Consider the following 22011-nt stretch of genomic DNA (forward strand, 5'->3'; position numbering starts at 1 on the left):
TGCACCTTTTCCAACTTAACAACATCTCTCCTAGAACCTACAAGTGCTGAGCTTCTGCATTCTAACAACAGTGGTCAAACGGTGGCACTCCAGCCCACTAAGCCCATGCTGACCATCAGGACAAGTTTTCATCGATTCTACAGGAATCTTATTTAATTCTTTCCACGCGTGTCCAAGACTCTACCACTGCCATGTACGCTGCACCCAATTTGAAGTGGCCAATGAACTCACCAATACTCAAGCCTTTGGGATGTAGGAGCACAGCCGAGCACTTAAAGGAACTAAAACAGTCACGTGAGGCTCCACGAGTCTCCATGGAGACTCCACGCAAATTGCACCAGAAATCAAGACTGAACTTATGTTGCTGAAGCTGTAATGCAATGGCTCCACCATTGACAGCACCGTTCCACCTTGATCAGCAGCAAAGATTATTACAAAATGGTCAGTGCTCAATCTTTGGACATTTGCTAAGTCATGTCATAAGGGATAGGAGTAGAAATAGGCCACTCGGCCCATCAAGCCTACTCTGCCATTTAACCATGGCTGATCTATCCCTCCATCCTAACCCCATTCTCCTGCTTTCCCCCCATAACCTCTGACACCCGTACTAATCAAGAATCTTTATCCCTGCCTTAAAAATATCCATTGACTTGGCCTCCACAGCCATCTGTGGCAAAGAATTCCACAGATTCACCACCCTCTGACTAAAGAAATTCCTCCTCATCTTCTTCCTAAAAGAACGTCCTTTAATTCTGAGGCTGTGCCCTCTGGTCCTAGACTCTCCCACTAGTGGAAACATCCTCTGTGTCCAGGCCTGTCACTATTCGGTACGTCTCAGTGAGGTCCCTCCTCAAGTCATGCAGAGAGGCAGCTGATTAGTACAAGGACAACAAAAGCAAAGCGTGCTGGCAAGCAAGTACCTCGTGGGCTGATGGAGGTACAGTAAGCGGCAGAGAATGCAGTGGAGGAGCAGAGAATGTACCGGCACTGTCTGTCCCATATATGTCACTGTAGAACTTAAACACGTCAGCCAGCTTCATGTACTCCTAAAATAAGAGCAATGTTATAGCAAAGAGATAGAGACAAAAAAAAAGATTAGGGCCACGGCGTGTAGCAAGGATTGCTTCTTCAAGCGCATAACACAATATAAGGGGAAGAAACCTCAATCATTTTAGCCAAGATGATTTACAAGCAAGGTTAAAATGTCATTGATGGAGTTAAGGCAGAGTGTGAAGAAGGGTCTCGACCCGAAACGTCACCCATTCCTTCTCTCCAGAAATGGTGCCTGGCCCGCTGAGTTACTCCCGCATTTTGTGTCTTATCTTCTTGTTAAGGTAGAGCAGGTTAATATGGCCTGTTCTTAGAGGAAAATCATTTAAAAAAATCCCCATTCTGATCTTCGGAGTCCCCCACCTCCTCCTTTGCAACACTCTGATCTCATCTCAGGGGGGACCTCGTTGAAACGTACCGAAAGGTTTGGACAGAGTGGATGTGGAGAGGATGTTTCCACTAGTGGGAGAGTCTAGGACCAGAGGTCACAGCCTCAGGATTTGAACACGATAAAATACATTTTTTAATTGATTCATTTATTTTCTTAAAATCTTAAAATCAACTTAATCTTAAAATCTTCTCTTCACTCTTTCCAGCTTCATTCTGATAATGAAGGAACTGCATTTACCTTCAGAGATGATAATGTTTCTGTCTCCCTGATGCCCTTGGCCTTCTGGCTGGGATGGGAGCTACTAAAGCAACCATACCAGGTGTTGCAACCACTCCTATTGAGCACAGCAACTGATGACTGGGCTCTAGGGGTGAGTCAATACAGAGACAGTTTGACACTGCATGTAACCAGTGTGTGTATGCCATGGTGTCTGATGTGCAATCTTCATTTGATCCACGTGGTACTTTCCTGAGAGTGATTTAGTTTAGTTTAGTTTTGAGATACAGCGTGGAAACCAGCCCTTCCACCGACCAGCGATCCACACACACTAACACTACGCTACACACACTAAGGACAATTTTACAATTTTACCAAGCCAATTAACCTACAAACTTGTTGGGTTTTTGGAGTGTGGGAGGAAACCGAAGATCTCGGAGAAAATCCCCGCAGGTCACGGGGAGAATGTGCAAACTCCATACAGACAGCACCCGTGGTCAGTATCGAACCTGAGACTCTGGCGCTGTGAGGCAGCAACTCTACCGCTGCGCCACTGTGCCGTCCACATTGACGTGGCAGTGTAGAGTGACGATGGAGAACACACTGTGCTGTCAGGAGGCAGGTGGAGGACATGCCGCACTCGATACGTCATCAGTGGACAGAAATAGAGCAAGTCAGAGTGACAGGGTTGCCGACATTGGGTGAGAGTTGGCAGCCCTGGAGTGAGAAACCAAAGCTGCTATGATTGAGATTCCAAGCCCTTGAAATCAACGGCCAATGTACAAACACACAGTATAATGCACAAGCCTTTCACAGAATGAATACCACAGCAAACTTCTTAAAGCAAATCTGTAGCATGCAGTAAGTGTTAGTGCTGTTACCTCCTGTACCCGGGGGTACGATGGGGCAGGAGGAGAGGGGGACAGAGCAGCAGCTTTTCCTGGCAAGCAATGCTGGAATTTAGTCTCCTCTAACATGTCGCTAGACTCTGTGATACGTAGGACATCCTGTTCAAAGGGCAAAGATTGAAGCGTGAAGGCATAACAAGCATTGTGCAGAATATTCTTCTTCAGGACTTCAAACATCTCATTAGCTCTCGTCTGAGTTTCTAGAATGTTCTTACTTCTTCAATGCAGTACCCACGACTAAAGGCCCACTGTTGCATCTACCAGTATTAGTTTGTCTTGTTTAGCATCTGTAAGTGTTGGCTGCTATCTGTAGCTCCTTCCACAGCAGAAGGTCAGTGGCCTTCCCAAACCTGAAGGATCCCAGTGTCCAAATCTAACTACATGGTGATGTTCATTTGGGGGAAAGGGCAGTGAGGGGGTGGAGGAAGAGTAGTGGCAGCCAATGGTGGGAACAGGGGGCAGGGAGTGGAGGAGAAGGGAACGGAGAAGAGAGTCAGAGGGAAAGGAAGAAGGGAAAGGAGAGGGTACCTGAGGAGGAAGACTTTGGAGATGGAGTAGGAAGATGGAAAGGATATGGGGATGGAGGAGGAGGAGTAAAAAAGGGATATACAAAAAGGAAAGGGATGGAGGGGAGATGAAAGAGAGAAGGGATAGAGGGAGATGGTTGGAGAAATGTTTCTCTCCCATTCCTGGTGCTGAATTGAACAAGTAGAACGTGCACAGGACCAAGGATTTAAACGCAAGACCTGCTGGTCCACTTGGCTCAGTAGTTCAGCAGGAGGAGGGTGGATGGACTGAGCCACTTGGTCACTTCACACAGAATCTCAGCAGCATTCGTGTTTTTGCAACACCTCTGCTTTAACGATTTTGGTCACAACTAGTCTAAACTGTCTAACTGAAGAATAATATGGGGGTAACCTGACTGTAACCAGAATCTATTTATTCATCACTCGAAGATCAGTAAGAAGATGGAACTTGCTATCTCATGGAAAAGTTGAACCAAGTAGCAGGAATTAATTAAGAAGCGGGATTATCGTACACAGGAGTCGGGAATGGGGGGGTTAAGGTGAGCGGGTGAAATGAAGGGAAGAGTCTGGCAGAAACACTGGCATTGATTGATTCATTTCAATGGAGTGCAGTACGACATTTTGTCACGTTTAGTGCTGCTACCCAGAAACAAATGTATTTCATACAGAGTTGTAAACACAGCCATTCAGCCCATTATACCCGAGATGTTTGAAACTGCCCAATTAGTTACAATTGTGTGATTCATGATAATTTTATACAAAGATTTTTTTAAGATTTGTTCCTCAGCATCTCCGTGTATATAAATTGATGCACTAATCGCACACATAGACAATTGATGCACTAATCGCACATATATAGATGGAACTTCATAGAAACATGTTTAATTTTGTCATACAGCAAAGAACTTGGTGCCTGCTTATTCTGCTAAATCCAAGTTTTGCAGCCAAATTATAACATTTACCAGCGTCGTGAAAAGTTAAGAATAATTTTACAAAAGCCTTCATGTAGATGATTACAAAATCAGCATCAATGGGAAAGAGGTCTTTCATAGACAATCAAGAAAACTAAATATTCGAACATCTGGCACTCCAGCCAGGGGCAAATATAAAGATGGAAGTAGCTGAGAAACAAATCTGATGTGGCCAGTGTGTGTCTGAATGCTGAGGATCCAAGATTATGTTGTCCATATCACACAACCCCAACAATGATTTGGGCTCATGGCTACCAGGTAGTTGGGGCTTGAAGACCAAGTGTTTACGCATCATACAAGGTGTTGTGTTGGAGATTGATCAGGGGAAGTTACATTTTAGAAAGTCTATGAAGATCATAGCAGAATTAGGCTATTCGGCCTATCAAGTCTACTCTGCCATTCATTCAAGGCTGCTCGATCTCTCCCTCCTAACCCATTCTCCTGCCTCCTCCCTGCAACCCCTGACACCACTGACACTGACAAAGGTCACCACTGACAAAGGCCCAGTGTTTGGCCCATTATAAACAACGGCATCAACAACGTCACTTCAGGTCAGTACAGTTGCCCTAACGTCACAGAGTGTGAAAGCACTTGAAAGGCTTTTACTTGACATTGGTCTTTGTAAGTGCTACAAATATCTTGTATCCATGAAACGTAACCACGGTAACAAAGATCATTTCACCTCTTTCAATGCTGAGGAACTTTTGGAGAACGTTTTGCCACCGGTCACCATGAAGTATTGCTTCTCCAGATTGGCTAGTTTGTCTTTTTCCTGAAAAAGAGAGATATTAGTAAAATAATTGAAGTTAAATCTTAGGACGTTACACTCCAAGACACAGTACACAGGTGATTTAAGGATGAACTTTACAGTATGAGCAGTGAGTAAGACATTGCTGAACCGCACCAGTGTGGGGGCAGGTTGCTCATACATTGTGGCCACAGGCTGGAGGAACATCTCATACAGTGCGGCCCAACTTGCCCACACCGCCCAACATGTCCCATCTCCACTAGTCCCACCTGCCTGCATTTTGCCCATATCCCTCCAAACTTGTCCTATCCATGCACCTGTCTAAATGTTTCTTAAACATTGCAATAGTCCTCAACCCAGCGTCAACTACCTCCTCTGGCAGCTTGTTCCAGACACCCACCACCGTTTGTGTGAAAAAATACCCCTCAGGTTCCTATTATCTGGGCTACCCCTCCTCCCCAGCCAATGGCTGTCCAAATCTGAGGTCCATATGGAGCAATGAAGCACGGGCAAAGATCCCCTGGTCCATCCAGCCTCAGTCCTCAGCTCCTCTCCACATAGATGCTGTCTGACCCTTGTTGACCCTCGTTGACCTCTGACCCTTGTTGACCCTCATTGACCTCTGACCCATGTTGACCCTCGTTGACCTGTCTGACCCTTGTTGACCCTGGCCTCATCCCAAGAGACTGGTGTCATCTCAGCAAGATGGAAAACTGAAAGAGGCCATTTGGCCCTTTATGCCTCTGATAGCCATTGGTACAGTGATCTAATGGGTCCCACTCCACCTGCTCTTAAGCTATAGCCTTGCCACTTATCTCACTCAGTATAAAAACATGCCAAGATGAGGAGAGAAGGGATGGGTGATGGTTTGGGTTCAGACTGGCAGAGTTCGTTACCTTCTGCAGCATCTGGACCATTGCGTTTTTCTCCCGGTTTACTCTCTCGTATTCCTGAATGGCCTGGTAGCGGATCTGATTGGCTTGGTTCTCCAAAGCAGAAACCTTGTCCTGCAAAGTAAAGGTGACAAGTTTGAAGACAAAATCCAGACAGTGTCACCAAGGAAACGCTGAACAGAGGTCCTATGTCCCCTTATCAGTTGAATGGAAGCAAAACCCCAGCAGAGTTTTGTATCGGAGTTTTCCCTTTGTTACGAACAATACATTTCCATCAACACTGTCATCGCATTGTTTGTGCAATCCTGCTCTGCAGATGTCCACCATGTCATGCCTGAAGTCCAGCAGTAACTGTGTGTATAAAGTATAGACACACATGCAGGTGAAGTCCACCAAGTTACTGTATGTATAATGTTTAGAGATTTAATGGGATTTAAAGAACATTTATAATCAAGAAACGTGGTGAAAAAATAAATGTTGTATAGTTGTTCAAAAAGGAACTGCAGATGCTGGAAAATCGAAGGTACACAAAAATGCTGGAGAAACTCAGCGGGTGCAGCAGCATCTATGGAGCGAAGGAAATAGGCAACGTTTCGGCCCGAAACCCTTCCGGGTTTCGGCCCGAAACCCTTCCGGGTTTCGGCCCGAAACGTTGCCTATTTCCTTCAGGGTTTCGGCCCGAAACGTTGCCAATTTCCCTGACCCCCCCGATGTACGGGGCCATACATCGCCCGGCGCGGCCTTAACGGCCGTGGGACTCGCCATCGCCCGCCTGTGGCTTTAACATCGGGAGAAAAATGGAACACAGGGGAGAGCAAAGACTTTGCCTTCCGTCACAGTGAGGAGGAGATTCACTGTGATGGATGTTTGTGTGAATTGAATTGTTTGTGTGTCTTGTAGAAATTGTTTCTTTTTGTATGGCTGTAGAAACAGAGTTTCGTGTGAGCCTCATTTGAGGTTCAAATGACAATGAATAAATATTGCATTGTATATTGTATTGTATTGTAGAGACACATGCAGGTGATGCCAGGCTGCTGGTGTAGATGGTGCAGTGTAGGAGAGGGGGCGGGCGTGGTTGCAGTCGGGGCTGTACCTTTCTCCGCATGGCGCTGCGCTGGTACTCAGCCTTGTCGTGCAGGAGTTGCTGGCTCACTGTCTCCCGCTCCTCCTCCAGGCGACTCTCCTTCTCCAACTGCTGGAACTCCAGGTCCTCAAACAGCTTGGCTTCAGACTCGAGAGCCTCGGCTTCCTAAGGCAGGGCATGAGAGGTCCATCACTACTTTCAGAGAGCCCATCTCCTACGCCTCAAGCTGAAGGAAGACCCCCCCAATGTACACCGATGTGACTTGTCCAACACGGCATAGGGTGTAATCTAGACTGAAATCTCACACCCTCAACATCTATCAGGATATATAGCTCGAGGCATCTAATGCTTCAACAAAGATCTCCACACCACATACCAGTGCTTGCTAGACATGGTTAATGACAAAGTTAATCGTGTTTAAAAAGCAGAAGTTTAAAGCATCTAATTACATGAAGTTAAGTGCAACAGAATCAAACTTGACGTACAAAATGAAACCACTGTACAAGACATAGCTACTCATGCATCCCATGCTTCCAGAGTTTTATATTTTGTAGGGAATACCCCAAGTACCTTACGAAACAGTTCTGATTCCAGGACTTGCCTCTTTGCACAATGGCAATAGTCCCTGGAATCAGTCAGTATGCAGGGTGAGAGAGGTCACACGATCCACAGGGAGGGGAAGCCAACGAGGTAAGAAAAAACTGACCCTTTTCAGGTGTTCCTGTAACTGTTCCCTCATTGACTCAGGGCAGTTATCGAGCTGCCGCTTCAGCTCATGGCAATGCGACTGCAGTCTCTCTACTTCTTGTTTCTCTGCATCAAGCTTTACCCTTTCCTGAATTTGAAAACAAAAACAAAAAAAAAAAAGAGAGACAAAACACACTTCTCAAACCCACGCCATGCAAGAGCCTGAAGATTAGAAATGTGAGATTAGCTGTCGAAGGTGGGAATGGCCGATGTTGGGGTGGGGGCAAGTTTAGGGAAGAGAAGCCAGATTGCTGTTTGTTGAGCTCTTTGCGTTCGAAAGGCTTTTCTTCGGTTTTGGCAGCTAGCGTATTATGGGAGAGGATGAGGCCATTCAGCCCCTCGTGCTTACGCCTGTGCTTTGCAACATCTACCTATTTAGTTCTACTCCCAAGGTAGACAAAAGAGCTGGAGAAACTCAGCGGGTGCAGCAGCATCTATGGAGCGAAGGAAATAGGCAACGTTTCGGCCCGAAACGTTGCCTATTTCCTTCAGGGTTTCGGCCCGAAACGTTGCCTATTTCCTTCAGGGTTTCGGCCCGAAACGTTGCCTATTTCCTTCGCTCCATAGATGCTGCTGCACCTGCTGAGTTTCTCCAGCACTTTTGTCTACCTTCGATTTTCCAGCATCTGCAGTTCCTTCTTAAACACTAGTTCTCCTCCCAATCTGCTTTCCCATTGCACTTCAAATATTGCCTTTCAAATAGTTATCCAATCACCAAAAAAAAAAATGTACCCAACTTCAATTTTCACAAACTTGGTAACTTATCCTATTGTCCCTTGAACGAATGTACTGTGGTGATATCTGTGACAAGTGTTGGTGACATAACCAGTCGGTGTACTTTAAGGGCCTGTCCCACTTACGTGATTTTTTTTCGGCGACTTGCCGGCACCCGCCGTAGGAGCGGCGGGTCGCCAAAAATTTTCAACATGTTGAAAATCCAGCGGCGACCAGAAAAAGGTACGACTCTTTGGGCGGCTACTCACAACCATACAGGCGTCACCCCGCGACATGTCACCTGTATGGCCGTGAGTAGTCGCCCAAAGAGTCGTACCTTTTTATGGTCACTGCAGGATTTTCAACACGATGAAAATTTTCGAAAATATGACGGGTGCCGGCAGTCGCCGAAAATATCGCGTAAGTGGGGCAGGCCCTTAAACATTCCCCGACAGATGGCACAATGGGCTAAGTGTTCGGCTGGCAACCGGAAGGTAGCCGGTTCGAATCCCACTTGGAGTGCATACTGTCGTTGTGTCCTTGGGCAAGACACTTCACCCACCTTTGCCTGTGTGTGAATGTGTGTGAGTGATTGGTGGTGGTTGGAGGGGCCGTAGGCGCAGATTGGCAGCCACGCTTCCGTCAGTCTGTCCCAGGGCAGCTGTGGCTACAGAAGTAGCTTACCACCACCGAGTGTGACTGAGGAGTGAATGAATAATGCGATGTAAAGCGCCTTGAGTATTAGAAAGGCGCTATATAAATCCCATCCATTATTATTATTATTGCGTAAACTGGGAACTATCGTGATAATGAAGATCTAGACCAGCCATTCTCTATTCGGTATATTTGAATAAAATTTCTGAATGAGATAGAAAGGATTTCATTCAAATACATGAATTAGCAATATTAAACCACCTGTTATATTGTCAACACTGGAGTGTTTCAAACGTGTATCCCATTGGGATTTCATGCCTCTTGCATTTCTCCTTTCACTTGAAGGGTGTTTAGTTGGAAGGTTTGGTTCATTTTTATATTATATTTTCCAAAGGGAATATTCTAATATTTGCCATTCCTGCTTATCAAAGTTTCCCAGCTTTGCAAAAATGTAACGGAGAAACAATAATCTAGTCTGTCTAATTCTGCTGTCTGGTTAGACATACTTTTGGTCCCATTCCCAGATTATTCTCCGAGTCAATAAATTCATTCTTTGTTGCATGCTGAGGCTAAGCCAGAGCCACGCACTCTTCTGGAACGACTTGCTCTCCTCATTCCAAACATCATAAAGTACAATACTCACGGTGTTCTGGGCAACTCTAGGCTCTCCAAACCCTACAACCGACCCCATCCTTCACACCCACTCTAACTTGGATATTTTTCTGCTTCCTAACTTACTCGCCCTAGGAGATTCTACTGTTAGGAAGCCATCAAGTGAGCGGGTCAGAACTAATGACCCTCAGTCATCGTATAAATACATGGTACCGTGAGCCTTTGGATCACAAGGTAGGAACTGCCAGACTCACAATTCTGCAGAAGTGTAACTGGCCATTCATCGGGTGTTTGTGCTCCACCCTACCCTACTCCCAGTTACTTTATCTAACCCTGGCTGTGTCCTGCCCTCCATCTCTCACACAAGCCTTATGGGCCTGTCCCACTGCGGAGAACTAATTTTCGAGTTTAGAAGAGTTTAGGAGAGTTCTAGTCATGGTCTTGTTGTATTGCCAAAGTAGAACACCTCCTACGACCTCCTCTGTAGAGAACCTCCTACGAGTATGTAGAAGACCTCCTTCGATCTTCTTCGACCTCCTTGGACTGTGTTGAAGACTAGCTACCACTAGCTTCGGGAAAATTGGACACTGAATAGTGGAGAGTGAAGATGACCTCCTTCGACTATACTAACACTATCTATGACTATCTTCGACTGCCTTCGATTACCTACGAATAACATGCCGACCTACTGCGACCTACTTCGACTAAACTTACGAGTAAAAAAAGATTTTTTGCATGCCGACCAATTTTTACTCGTGGACAATTTTCAGCATGCTAAAAAATACTCTTCGACCCAACTGAGGCCTGGAGTTTGCGGGATCCTCTCTCGGGCGTGAAGGAGAGTTACATAGAGCTCCTAGGACCACGTGTCGACCTTGCTGCGAGTTTGAGTCGAGCGCAAACTCTTCTAAACTTGCAAGGTAGGTCCCCGCAGTGGGACAGGCCCTTAATGAATGAATGTATGTGAGGTACTTCCACCCCTCATGTGGGGTCAAGGAAAGAGCCCTGTTTCCACCAATCTTTCCACCACCACGCACAAGAATCACAAGACACCATTGTATGCAGATGCCGAGAAGTGTGTTCAGCTCTGGCTGAACTATTTCTAATCTTGTGATGTTGACTCGATAAGATGTCCCCCTCAGGTGAGAACCAACGTTTGCTGCCTACTAGACAATTCATTACTGGATGGATTAGCTGATTGTCATTCATTATTCCTACAGTGGAAGCATCTTCTTCATATCTATCATTTCATTATCTTATAAACTTTCTATGCATTTTCTTGGTGGCGTAAACAAGACACGCCTAGGCAGGATAGAAACCAGGAGTAACATATATTCAAGTTGAAGTGGACTGCCACGGGTGCCCCCATGAACATTCCAAGCCCCTCCCGACCCAACTCCAGCCCACAAGTAAGCAATATATTAGTGGGGGGGGGGGGTGCATTTGCAGATATCTTTTACTAAAGTGGCTGAAAGGGTTAACTGGAAATCAAGCTATAGGTCTGTGGAACTTTGTTCCAGCAAGAGGCAGCAGAGAAAGAGAAGCCTGAGAAAAAAAATGTTTTAGTGTTGTTGGGCTGTCTAGAAAATCACCGAGTCACAGCATAAAGAGGCCATTTATGGCTTTTATCGCTATCTGAAAGATGAATTCCATCCTATTTCCTCCCAGTCCAAGCACTGTAACCTAACTGACATGTCTCAACTATCCAGAACCTGTGTATTACATTACATAATATTCTGAATTCTGAAGAGTTCTCACTCAGCTGGAGAATGGGAATCAGCTTCAAGCCATTATGGTCAACATAACAGAGGAGCATATCTTCCAGTGTTGGGTTGCCTTCTGGCTAGAACTTCACACATGGAGGCAATGCTGACATCTCACAGTCAACAGGGGCCTTTGATCGTAGAGGATGGGCACATCACGGCCCAATTTCAAGCCTTGCATATTCAGCTCAATTCTAAATATCAAACCCTTCTCTTTCCATTCCCATCATCCCTATACTTGATGTAAAGGCATGAATGGTTACGGGCAGGAGAATGGAGTTGAGAGGGAAAAACGGGTCCACCATGATCGCATGGTGGAGCAGACTTGATGGGACGAATGGCTACAATCTGCTTCTATTTCCCATGGTCTTGTATCTATCTATAACTGAGAATGGTGGCACTTCAACTTCAGTTGTGGCCATCCTTTGCAAGCTATCCTCTAAAGGAACTTGGGATGGTGATCAGTCTGAAGAAGATAGACACAAAATGCCAGAGTAACTCAGCGGGACAGGCAACATCTCTGGATAGAAGGAATGGGTGACGTGAATGGGTCACCCATTCCTTCTCTGTCCCGCTGAGTTACTCCGGCATTTTGTGTCTATCTATGGTGATGATGTTGTTGTCAGAACCCCATCAGCATTGGCAAATTCTCATTCTCAGCTGCCATTGAAACATTTGAAAACTAGACTCTCATAAATATTGTATTGCACAACTGTTCCAACTCTGGTTAAGTCATAAAATATCCCAGCTTGGACATGTTTGGACGGTGTGGAGATACATGTACCCACATGCACACGGTCATATGGAACGTGTGTAGAGCATGCCCTCTACCACCACGTGTGATGGTGGCATTTCACAGGCGTTGAGTCAGTTGAGTTTGGCTGGGCGTTCATTCCTAACGGTGATCATGGGCTGGCGGTCAATGCAGGAAGAAGAGTGATCGCTAAGCCCAACATTCACATATTGTACCCACATTGATTGGATTGCCACCACTCTCTCCACCACCAATGTGTGTCTGTGTTGCTAGGAAGAGCGGGCACTTGCTTTTGTCCCATCCATGGACCCTTCAAATCTCAATCTGTACCAAAGGAGTGACAACAAACTTTAGATTGTCCTGAAAAAGTATGACCTGCCCTTCATCTACTCAATAGACTGCCTCTGATTTATGAGTGACCAAATAAATGGCACTGGTTTGGTCCCAATCGTGCTACCAGTTTGGAGAAGGAGTGTCACCAAATGTTTTTTTTTAATCATCCACTTTGGAAAGAATCTCAGGCCACTTCTGTTGTTAATTAATTTAAAGCAAGCAATTTGCCAAATTGATTTCGCTTGCAAGGCACAAGAGGGTGCATTTTTACCCCCTTGAGAGCCGTGTACCATGAAATCTCCTCCACCTTCCTCTGGCCATGCCACGAGATTAGGAATAATAGCAGAAAGGCATCATTAGAGTCGTTAACCTAATACATAAACGTTATTAAAAACTGTACGTTTACAAGCTGATAAATGAGGTGCCTCACAAGATGATCATCCAGGTGTGCCCAGGTGTTTATGTGTGGATGAACATGCAGTTGTATCCGATGATGCTGTTTCCATACAGGAGGATGGATATGGGAGCAGAGGATGCAAAGTTGCAGTTAGGTCATCGCTATATTCTCTAACCTAGGGCATCGAGCGGCAGCAAGGCATGCAGAGAGAAAGCGTGGTCAGTAGATCAAACTGCTACAAGTAGTTAGTCCACAGATAATTATAGACAGTATTTAAGCGAGAGTAATATCCGTCACAGATCTCTGGTGTAGTAAGCATTAGCATTAATCCTGGCTAGTTTGGTCTTGGACTCTCTCTGCATTGATCACTGAAGCTTGAGGCCAGGTGGGAGAGGATAAGGATTGCAATCCTTGTTTATTGGTTCTCTGAATCCACACCTTAGGCTGGAGCTCACAAAGACCAAAATAATTAATGATGTAGCTAGCAGGTGACATTGATGTAGCCTGGACTAGTGCCACCTACCAGCGCTTAGCCCATATCCCTCTAAACCTCTCCTATCCATGTACCTGTCCAAATGTTTTTTTAAACATTGTGATAGTACCTGCCTCAACTATCTCTTCTGGCAGCTTCTTCCAAATACCTACCATCCTTTGTGTAAAAGGTTGCCCCTCAGGTTCCTATTAAATCCTTCCCCCCTTAAATCCTTAATTTTGTTTTAAAGAACGTTAGAAACACATGACTTCATGACATCTACAATCCTGAATGTAAGAAGAGATACAAAGGCAGAGAGGGAGGATGAGAGGGAGAGAGGGAGATAGATGGAGAGAGGGATAGAACCCATGATAAATCACCACCCATCACTGCAGACTACATGAACCATCACGTCAAACACAAACATTGCTTTTCTTAAAGGAAGCAATGGGTTCTCAATTAATTCAAGCATGTCTTACCATATTGACATTAGAACAACTGGACACCTGTAGTTGTGCATTTGAGACTTGTCAAAGTTTCATTCTGGTTCTGTGACTGATGTGAGCAGATTGTCGAATGTTTGGATTGGTTTTATGCTCTGTTTCTGACTTTTTTTGGACCATTATTCCACTGTTGTACCAATTTTCACAGGGACGTGAGTTAGTGGGTACTAGTTGCTCTGGAACCCATTTAGTGGGGACTAGGCTATTCAACTGCAGAAGGCACTAGCAAGAAAAATGATGGTAAACACACAGACATGTGCACACTTCCAGCCTCACCCCCAGCACAGTGCCAAGTGGAAACTTTAAACTTGCATCATTTTTTATTGCAAGATCTTTAATCTACATAACAGCTCAGAACCGGATCTACATGAGCAGACTGTGCTTGGTGAGTAAACACATTGTTTGTTGACAAGCCTGCCATCATTCAGCTGCCATGTCCAACACACTGGCCATCTCAGTGGTATAAATACTCTCTGTGTCTTGAGACACACAAACATCTGATTGGGGATGATCAGCCATGATCACATTGAATGGCGGTGCTGGCTCGAAGGGCCGAATGGCCTCCTCCTGCACCTATTGTCTATCATCTGTCCACTCAATGCTATTGAGTTCTCTTTAATTGTCTCATTTATTGCACTTGTAAATCTTTATTGCAGTCGGTCAGGAATGTTTCTATAGCCTTCTTGTAATATGGAAACCAGAACTGTCCGTTGTACTCCTAAACAGGGGACACCATTTTGCTTCATGCATTCGTGGGCTACGGGTGCCATTTGCTTTTGAAAATTCTGGCCCAAACTCATAGTAATTAAGTAGCATTTTCACAAGTTCACAAGTTATAGGAGCAGAATTGGGCCATTCGAGTCTACTCTGCCATTCAATCATGGCTGATCTCTGCCTCCCAATCTCATTTTCATGCCTTCTCCCCATAACCCTTGACACCTGTTCTAATGAAGAATTTCTCTTCAATGGGTACAAGTCTTTGGAGCTCTTTATCTCCAATGTCCAATGTGGTGGATGCAAAGTTATGTGGATGTTTTACTGGGGGGAGGTGGGGTTGTTACTGGGTGGAATGCTGCTTCTCTAGAGATGCTGCCTGACCCACTAAGTTACTCCAGCACTATGTGTCTTTGTTTCAGTCCTTTATTTTGTCAGTGTGAATACTGTAGGGGCTCTCATGGGCAGCTACATCTGAGATTACGCATGCAGGCTAATAAATCCCAAAAGAAAGATAAATTAAAATTCTCGATTAAAGTCAGATAATTAGACAATGGCCCTTTGAATCTTCACAAAAGAATTGTTGCCAACAACTGATCTGTAATTCAAGTCTTGTTGCATTTGGTTGCAACATGTTTGGAGGTTGGTGTGGTTGGTTCTTGGTGAGAGTGTAGCTACCTGCCCCCAATGAGAAAGAATGGACAACACCTATGAACACACCTGGATTTAGAAGGAGAGCAAAAACAGGAAAGAGGGAGTCACTTCTTTGAGCAGAATAGCCAGGCTGTGGCTTGACAGAATACGTGCAGCCCAGTCCTGAGCAAGGTCCTCTGAACAGTTCAACATGAGCATGCAATCTAGAAAAAGAGACACAGCTAGCTCACAGCGACTCGTCTCTCAGAACCCATCCTGCAGTTTAAAGAAAGGAACATTCAAAGATTAGAAGAGTAGGGAGCTGGGACTGACAATACCTGGTCTTTTTCTCTCTGGATGTTGTTCTCAAGCTCGGAAAGTTTCTCCTCCAACTGATTGATGATCTCCTGTTCCTGGTGGATCTGAGCGACCTCAGACTCGCGCTCTCCCTGAAGCAGTGCTCGTTCCATCTCCGCCTGTGACAAACAGCGCAGCAATGATCAACTTCACCAGTTCCAGGAGCAGAATTAGACCATTCGGCCCATCACCTCTGCTCTGCCATTCAATCATAGCAGATCAATCTTACCCTCTCAACCCCATTCTCCTGCCTTCTCCCCATAAGTTCAAGTTCAAGTTCAAGTGAGTTTATTGTCATGTGTCCCAGTATAGGACAATGAAATTCTTGCTTTGCTTAAGCACACAGAAAATAGTAGGCATTTACTACAAAACAGATAAATGTGTCCATATACCATGATATAAATATATACACACATGAATAAATAAACTGGTAGTGCAAATAACAGATAGTGGTTGCTAATAATCAGAGTTTTGTCCGAGCCAGGTTTAATAGCCTGATGGCTGAGGGGAAGTAGCTATTCCTGAACCTGGTTGTTGCAGTCTTCAGGCTCCTGTACCTTCTACCTGAAGGTAGCAGGGAGATGAGTGTGTGGCCAGGATGGTGTGGGTCTTTGATGATACTGCCAGCCTTTTTGAGGCAGCGACTGCGATAAATCCCCTCGATGGAAGGAAGGTCAGAGCCGATGATGGACTGGGCAGTGTTTACTACTTTTTGTAGTCTTTTCCTCTCCAGGGCGCTCAAATTTCCGAACCAAGCCACGATGCAACCGGTCAGCATTCTCACGACTGTGCACCTGTAGAAGTTAGAGAGAGTCTTCCTTGACAATCCGACTCTCCGTAATCTTCTCAGGAAGTAGAGGCGCTGATGAGCTTTTTGATAATTGCGTTAGTGTTCTCGGACCATAATCCCTGACACCTGCACTAATCAAGTATCTGTGGAGCATGCACAAGTTTCAAGATGAAAAGCATCTTGCATTTGTAATCCTGCATTTGCAAATTGCCTTTCATACCCACACATCATTCCAGGCTCCAGTCAAATGCAGTCACTGCTGGAAGAACGCAAGGAGCTAGGAGCAGGAACGCACCCTTCAAACCTGCTCTACTGTCAAATAAGGTCAAGGCTGATCTTCTCTTTCATGTTATTTCCCAACACAATGTTCATGTGTGTTGCCTCCCTCGATGTTGACAAGTCTACCACTCCTCATTTTGACCAAACTCCGCAACTGAGCCTCCGAGACTCACTGGGACAGAGAAGTCTAAAGAGTCATCACAACCTTGTCAACTCATCTTAATCTGTGTTATATTCAATCCTCATATTTTCACGTGACAATGAGGAGGCCATTTGGCCCATCAAGTCCATGGTGTCTCTCAGAGAAATCCCACCAATCCCTTCCCCCATTTATATCCTGGAGACCTATTAATGTTCATCGACTCTACACTGAATCTTACCATATTATCCCAACTCTGGCAACTTGCTAAGAATATAGACACAAAATGCTGGAGTAACTCAGCGGGACTGGCAACATCTCTGGATAGAAGGAATGGGTGACGTTTTGGGTCGGCACCCTTGTGGTCACCCATTCCTTCTATCCAGAGATGCTGCCTGCCCCGTTGAGTTCCCCCAGCATTTTTTGTCTATCTTCGGTTAAAACCAGCACCTGCAGTTCCTTCCTACACAACCCGATGAGAACCTGTCTTTGAAAGACGTAGCAATTTTGTAGATGTAATGTATTGGAGACAAGCCGCGGAGTGAGAGCAAACCTCTACCTCATGAGTGGACTCCTCCAGTTGTTGATCCAGCTCTTTGATCCTTTGCTTCAGTTCATCCACGTTGGCAAGAACCCTGACCCGCTCCTCCTCCAGGTAGGCCACCTGTTGGGCGGGCTGGCCACCAGCCGAGTCCTCATGCTGCTTGACATTGGAAGACGTGAAAGAATGAGGAAGAAAAGGATCTAGAGGTTTGCAAGACATGGATTCACACAGCACACGAGGTTCCGTCAGCGCATCACGCCTATGCCAATATTGTCACAACTATCAATCAGTCACTCTGCGCTAAAGACAGACACAATCAGCTGGAGTTACTCAGTGGGTCAGGCAACATATCTGGAAAAAAGGAATAGGTAACGATTTGGGTCGAGGCCCTTATTCAGGTTGAGTCACTGATCTTCTCCCACATCCCTGTAAATATTTCCCTGTGGCGTATTTAGATTTAAGTTTATCATTGTCATTGTACAGTAAGAAGCTTTGTTCTGCTTGCTATCCATACAGATCAGATCTACAACACAAAGATACCATTCAGTCAAACTCAAGTCCAATAGGTAGAGCAATGAGGAAGATACAGAATATAGTTCTCAGCATTGTCGAGCACCAGGCCCAGAGACCAAGTCCAATGTCCACAATGGGGTAGAGGTGAATCGGACACTACCCTAGCTTGTGGAAGGACTATTCAGAAGCCTGATAACAGAGGGGAAGAAGCTGTTCCTGAGTCTGATGGTGCGCGCTTTCAAGCACGTAGTACAAATACTAGCAGAGGCATGATGTGCTGAATGGCCTGCTGTGCTGTATGTAACTTCAGGCCATCATCCGAGCTCAGAACAAGCCACTGGATTAATTTTTTTCCTCTCACAATTACCTTAAATACGTGTCCTCTGTGGACTGAACTTACTGCCACTGGAAACAGTTTCTGCTTAATTTCTCGTGCTAAACCACTCCTGACATGTACCCATTCTTTGAACCTCGTCTGCCAGAAGGTGTGAACAAGCCCAGTCTCTCCAGCTTACTCTCGGTTTAGTTATTCCCTTCTCTCAGCTCGCCAAGTCCTCGACGTACAAGAATTCCTCCTGTACACCATTAATGCTCCACTCCCGGTGCTCCTGACTATTCCTGTGAGGTGTTACCGTGGTGATAATAGACTTCAAAACGGCAGCTGACTGTGGACAAGTCAGGGATGGTTAAATCAGCGGGGTTATACAACTCTGTGGTGAATGCAAACTAATCCAGTGTTTGTCTGGTTCTCCAAACACACAGACACATTCCAACACTCACTCCTATCACCAACCCAGCCCATATTCACACACACATTCCTGCTAATAATCCGTAACTCTCACTGGCATTCCCCAATGCTCGATCCACAATATTTATCTAAGATATGAACTAAGTAGGAGAGGAAGTTTATGCTGCGTTTAATATGTACTATTCCTACTGGGCAACACAATCTGAATCATTTTTTAGATGCCGTATTAAATTCTAGATTTGGGAAGTGCTCTATCTGGCGTCAACTGTAATTCCCAATTTAGGGAAACAATTGTTGTGAAAACTGATTGCCTACAATTCCATCCCTAATCCGTAGTGTTAAATGTAACAGTGCACGCTCCCCTGACTGTGAAATTCAGTTCTGTGGATGTCAATGGAATCAAATGTTGAAGTCAAAGTGTAATGTGTTGAATAAAGTCAAGATAAACGTGTGTGAAACCCTGGCTCAGCTAGATTGTGAAGATGGAAAGGGCGGTCATGGTGGCGCAGCGGTAGAGTTGCTGCCTTACAGCGCTTGCAGCGCCGGAGACCCGGGTTCGATCCCGACCACAGGTGCTGCCTGTACGGAGTTTGTACGTTCTCCCCGTGACCTGCGTGGGTTTTCTCCGAGATCTTTGGTTTGCTCCAATACTCCAATGGCGTACAGGCATGTGGGTTCATTGCCTTGGTGTATGTGTAAATTGTACCTAGTGTGTGTGTGTATGATAGTGTTAGTGTGCGGGGATCGCTGGTCAGTGCGGTCTCAGTGGGTCGAAGGGCCTGAGCATGAGTGGAAAAGAGATTAGTTGCAATGATTCTGGGGAGAGTGGCCCTGGTTATGTTGCTGGACAGTACAAGCTGGGAAAGGAACATCAGAGGCTGAAGGGTCATCAAGTTCAGATTGAAACAATATCCTTTGGTGGCAAAGTCAAGAAACAGGAAGGTGATTGGCAAAAGAACCAAAGGTGTGTGGAAAGACAACCGTGTGAGGAGAGTGGATGGGTATGGAAAGCTGCGACTGAAAGGGCCTGTCCCACGTACGCCATTTTACCACGACTGCCAGCACCCGTCATAGTCACAACAGGTGGCCGAAAATGTTCAACATGTTGAAAATCCAGCGGCGACCAGAACAAGGTACGACTCTTTGGGCGACTACTCACGACCATACTGGCGCCCCCCCCCCCCCCCCCCCCGCGACATGTCGACACGTGTCACCTGTATGGTCGTGAATAGTCACCCAAAGAGTCGTACCTTGTTCTGGTTGGTGCTGGATTCTCAACATGTTGAACATTTTCGGTGACCTGCTGCGAATGCGGCGGGGTGCCGGCAAGTTGCCGAAAAAAGTTGCGTAAGTGGGACAGGCCCTTAATCGTAGCATTTAACAGGGGAGAGGATAAGGAAGTAAGTTGCAGGTTCTGGGGTGATTACAACATTTAGGATCAAAAGTACTGTTCTCATATGGGGCTAGTATGCACTTGACTAGTGAATGGCCACCTTAGTGTAGTTTAGTCTCTTGTCACGTGTACCGAGGTACAGTGAAAGGGTTTTATTGCATGCGAACCAGTCAGCAGAAGGACAATACGTATTACAATGGAGCCATATATCGTGTACAGATAAATGATCAATGGTTAGTGAAAGATCAAGTCCAGTAAAGTCCAATTAACGATAGTCTGAGGGTCTCCAATGAGGTAGATAGTAGCTCAGGTCCGTGCCATCCACATTCTGTAATTATAGAATGTTTACTGTAAGGAAAGGAGAGGAAGTTTGGGCAAAGGCCCATCACTAAGGAGTGGGAAGCTGGCCTGTACCGACCTACCTCGTGGTGCGTGCTCTCCGTGCTGCTACACTCTTCCTTGAGGTTCTCCTCGTCAGATCTCTCCAGGCCCTCCCGTGGTTTCTGAGCGCTGGGTTGGGCTGGGTGTGTTGGGCTGGGCTGGCTGAAGACCTTGCCTCCTGTGCACCTGTCCATGGATGTGCCTCTGCTGGTGGTGGTGGGAGCAGGCTCGGCCACGCCGGGGTACAGTCTCGGCTCCTCGATCTGCAGCTGCTCGGCGGCAGCCTGGTGCACCTTGCCCATGTCAGGGCTGGTGGGCGAGTCTGCCTTGGTGTACTCAGCACACAGGTTCAAGATGGTTTCCAGCCTCTGCCGCTCCTGAGGAAATAAAGAATTGGCCTTCTGAAACATGTAATTCACACAAAAATAATTAACTCGTACAAACACCCCGATCCAGGATTTCCAGATCCATGATTTCAGATTCATGATTTCAGATCCATGATTTCAGATTCATGATTTCACATTTATGATTTCAGATTCATGATTTCACATTTATGATTTCAGATTCATGATTTCATATTCATGATTTCAGATCTATGATTTCTGATCCAGGATTTCACATCCCAGCCTGGGCATGAGAACTGTTGGTCTGAAACACAAATTGCTCATCTTTCCATTGTCGCTGCCTAATCGTCCGAGTGATTTTTCCAGCATTTTCTCTTTTTATTGGTGTGCAAACACAAGTGTGTTTATTTTATACAGCTTCTCCATGCCCTTAGACATGTGCTCTGGGACACCCAGCGAGTTTCCTCAATAGTCTAACAACTTGCTAGCTTGAAACTAAATAAAACACAGCGATATCACGGGGCATAATGTGACGAGAATGTCCAAGAACGTTCTGTACTGGAGGGAATGTTTTGCATGGGAACATGTCAGTTACTTACAACTTCTACGCTCTGTGTCACAACTGAGCTTCTCTACACAGTCACACTTGGGATGAAAGGCCCAGATGTCATGGATTTATTTCCAGTTTCCTCGTGTTTCGGCAACTGCCTGGCGGATTGTGAATGGGACACTCACTCACTAATCAATACAAAAACCACGCTGGTGCAGGTTATTGCTGGAGAATCTCACAGGAGAATCATCAACTTCACTGGCCAGCGAACCACAAAGAAATGTCCACGCCATAAAGCACAGCGAGCAGCGGGTAGAGCTGCTGCCTCACAGCACCAGACACCCGGGTGTGACCACGACCTCGGGTGCTGACTGTGCGGAGTTTGCACGTTCTCCCTGTGACCACATGTGTTTCCTCCCACATCCCAAAGACTGGCAAGTTTGTAGGTTAAATGGGCTTGGTAAAATTGCCCCCTAGTGTGTAAGGAGTGGGTTGAAAGTGGGATAACATAAGAACTGGTGTGAATGGGAAATTGAACCCAGTGGGCCTGGCTGTATCTCTACACTAAACTAACGCAAGCATTCTGCATCTAAAAGAAGCTGTGCGATCGATAGACAGAGAGGTTTAGTTAGAAGCTGGGAATCAGGCAATTGTACATACTGGTAAAGTGAAGGAAATTGGAAGCACACAAGAATTCAAAAACACAGGCATGTGAGCAGGAGGTCGAACTGCAAGTTGGCGGAGGGCAGAGTGAGGCCATGACAGATACGGATTCACCATTGAACTCCTTCTGGAGCAGAATTAGGCCATTCAGCCCATCAACTCTACTCCACCATTCAATCATGGCTGATCTATCTCTCCCTCTTAACCCCATTCTCCTGCCTTCTCC

General features: G+C 45.8%; 1 protein-coding gene across 25 annotated transcripts in view; it reads right to left on the reverse strand.

The window, feature by feature from the left end:
* Nucleotides 1-22011, reverse strand: part of phldb1 (pleckstrin homology like domain family B member 1) — a 229072-nt gene that overhangs the window by 27853 nt on the left and 179208 nt on the right. For 12 of the 25 annotated variants that reach the window (XM_033049589.1, XM_033049605.1, XM_033049600.1 and 9 more), the window contains 9 exons: nucleotides 20270-20605; nucleotides 17209-17352; nucleotides 15423-15560; nucleotides 7495-7623; nucleotides 6798-6953; nucleotides 5708-5818; nucleotides 4746-4835; nucleotides 2539-2664; nucleotides 921-1046 (listed from right to left, as the gene is read on the reverse strand). In XM_033049589.1, the coding sequence (XP_032905480.1) occupies nucleotides 921-1046; nucleotides 2539-2664; nucleotides 4746-4835; nucleotides 5708-5818; nucleotides 6798-6953; nucleotides 7495-7623; nucleotides 15423-15560; nucleotides 17209-17352; nucleotides 20270-20605 (1356 nt within the window). The remainder of the gene's footprint in view (nucleotides 1-920; nucleotides 1047-2538; nucleotides 2665-4745; nucleotides 4836-5707; nucleotides 5819-6797; nucleotides 6954-7494; nucleotides 7624-15422; nucleotides 15561-17208; nucleotides 17353-20269; nucleotides 20606-22011) is intronic. The other 13 variants (XM_033049590.1, XM_033049615.1, XM_033049616.1 and 10 more) reach the window with 7 other exon arrangements.

Source organism: Amblyraja radiata, chromosome 33, assembly GCF_010909765.2.
Source record: "Amblyraja radiata isolate CabotCenter1 chromosome 33, sAmbRad1.1.pri, whole genome shotgun sequence".
In the NCBI taxonomy this organism is placed as follows: Eukaryota; Metazoa; Chordata; class Chondrichthyes; order Rajiformes; family Rajidae; genus Amblyraja; species Amblyraja radiata.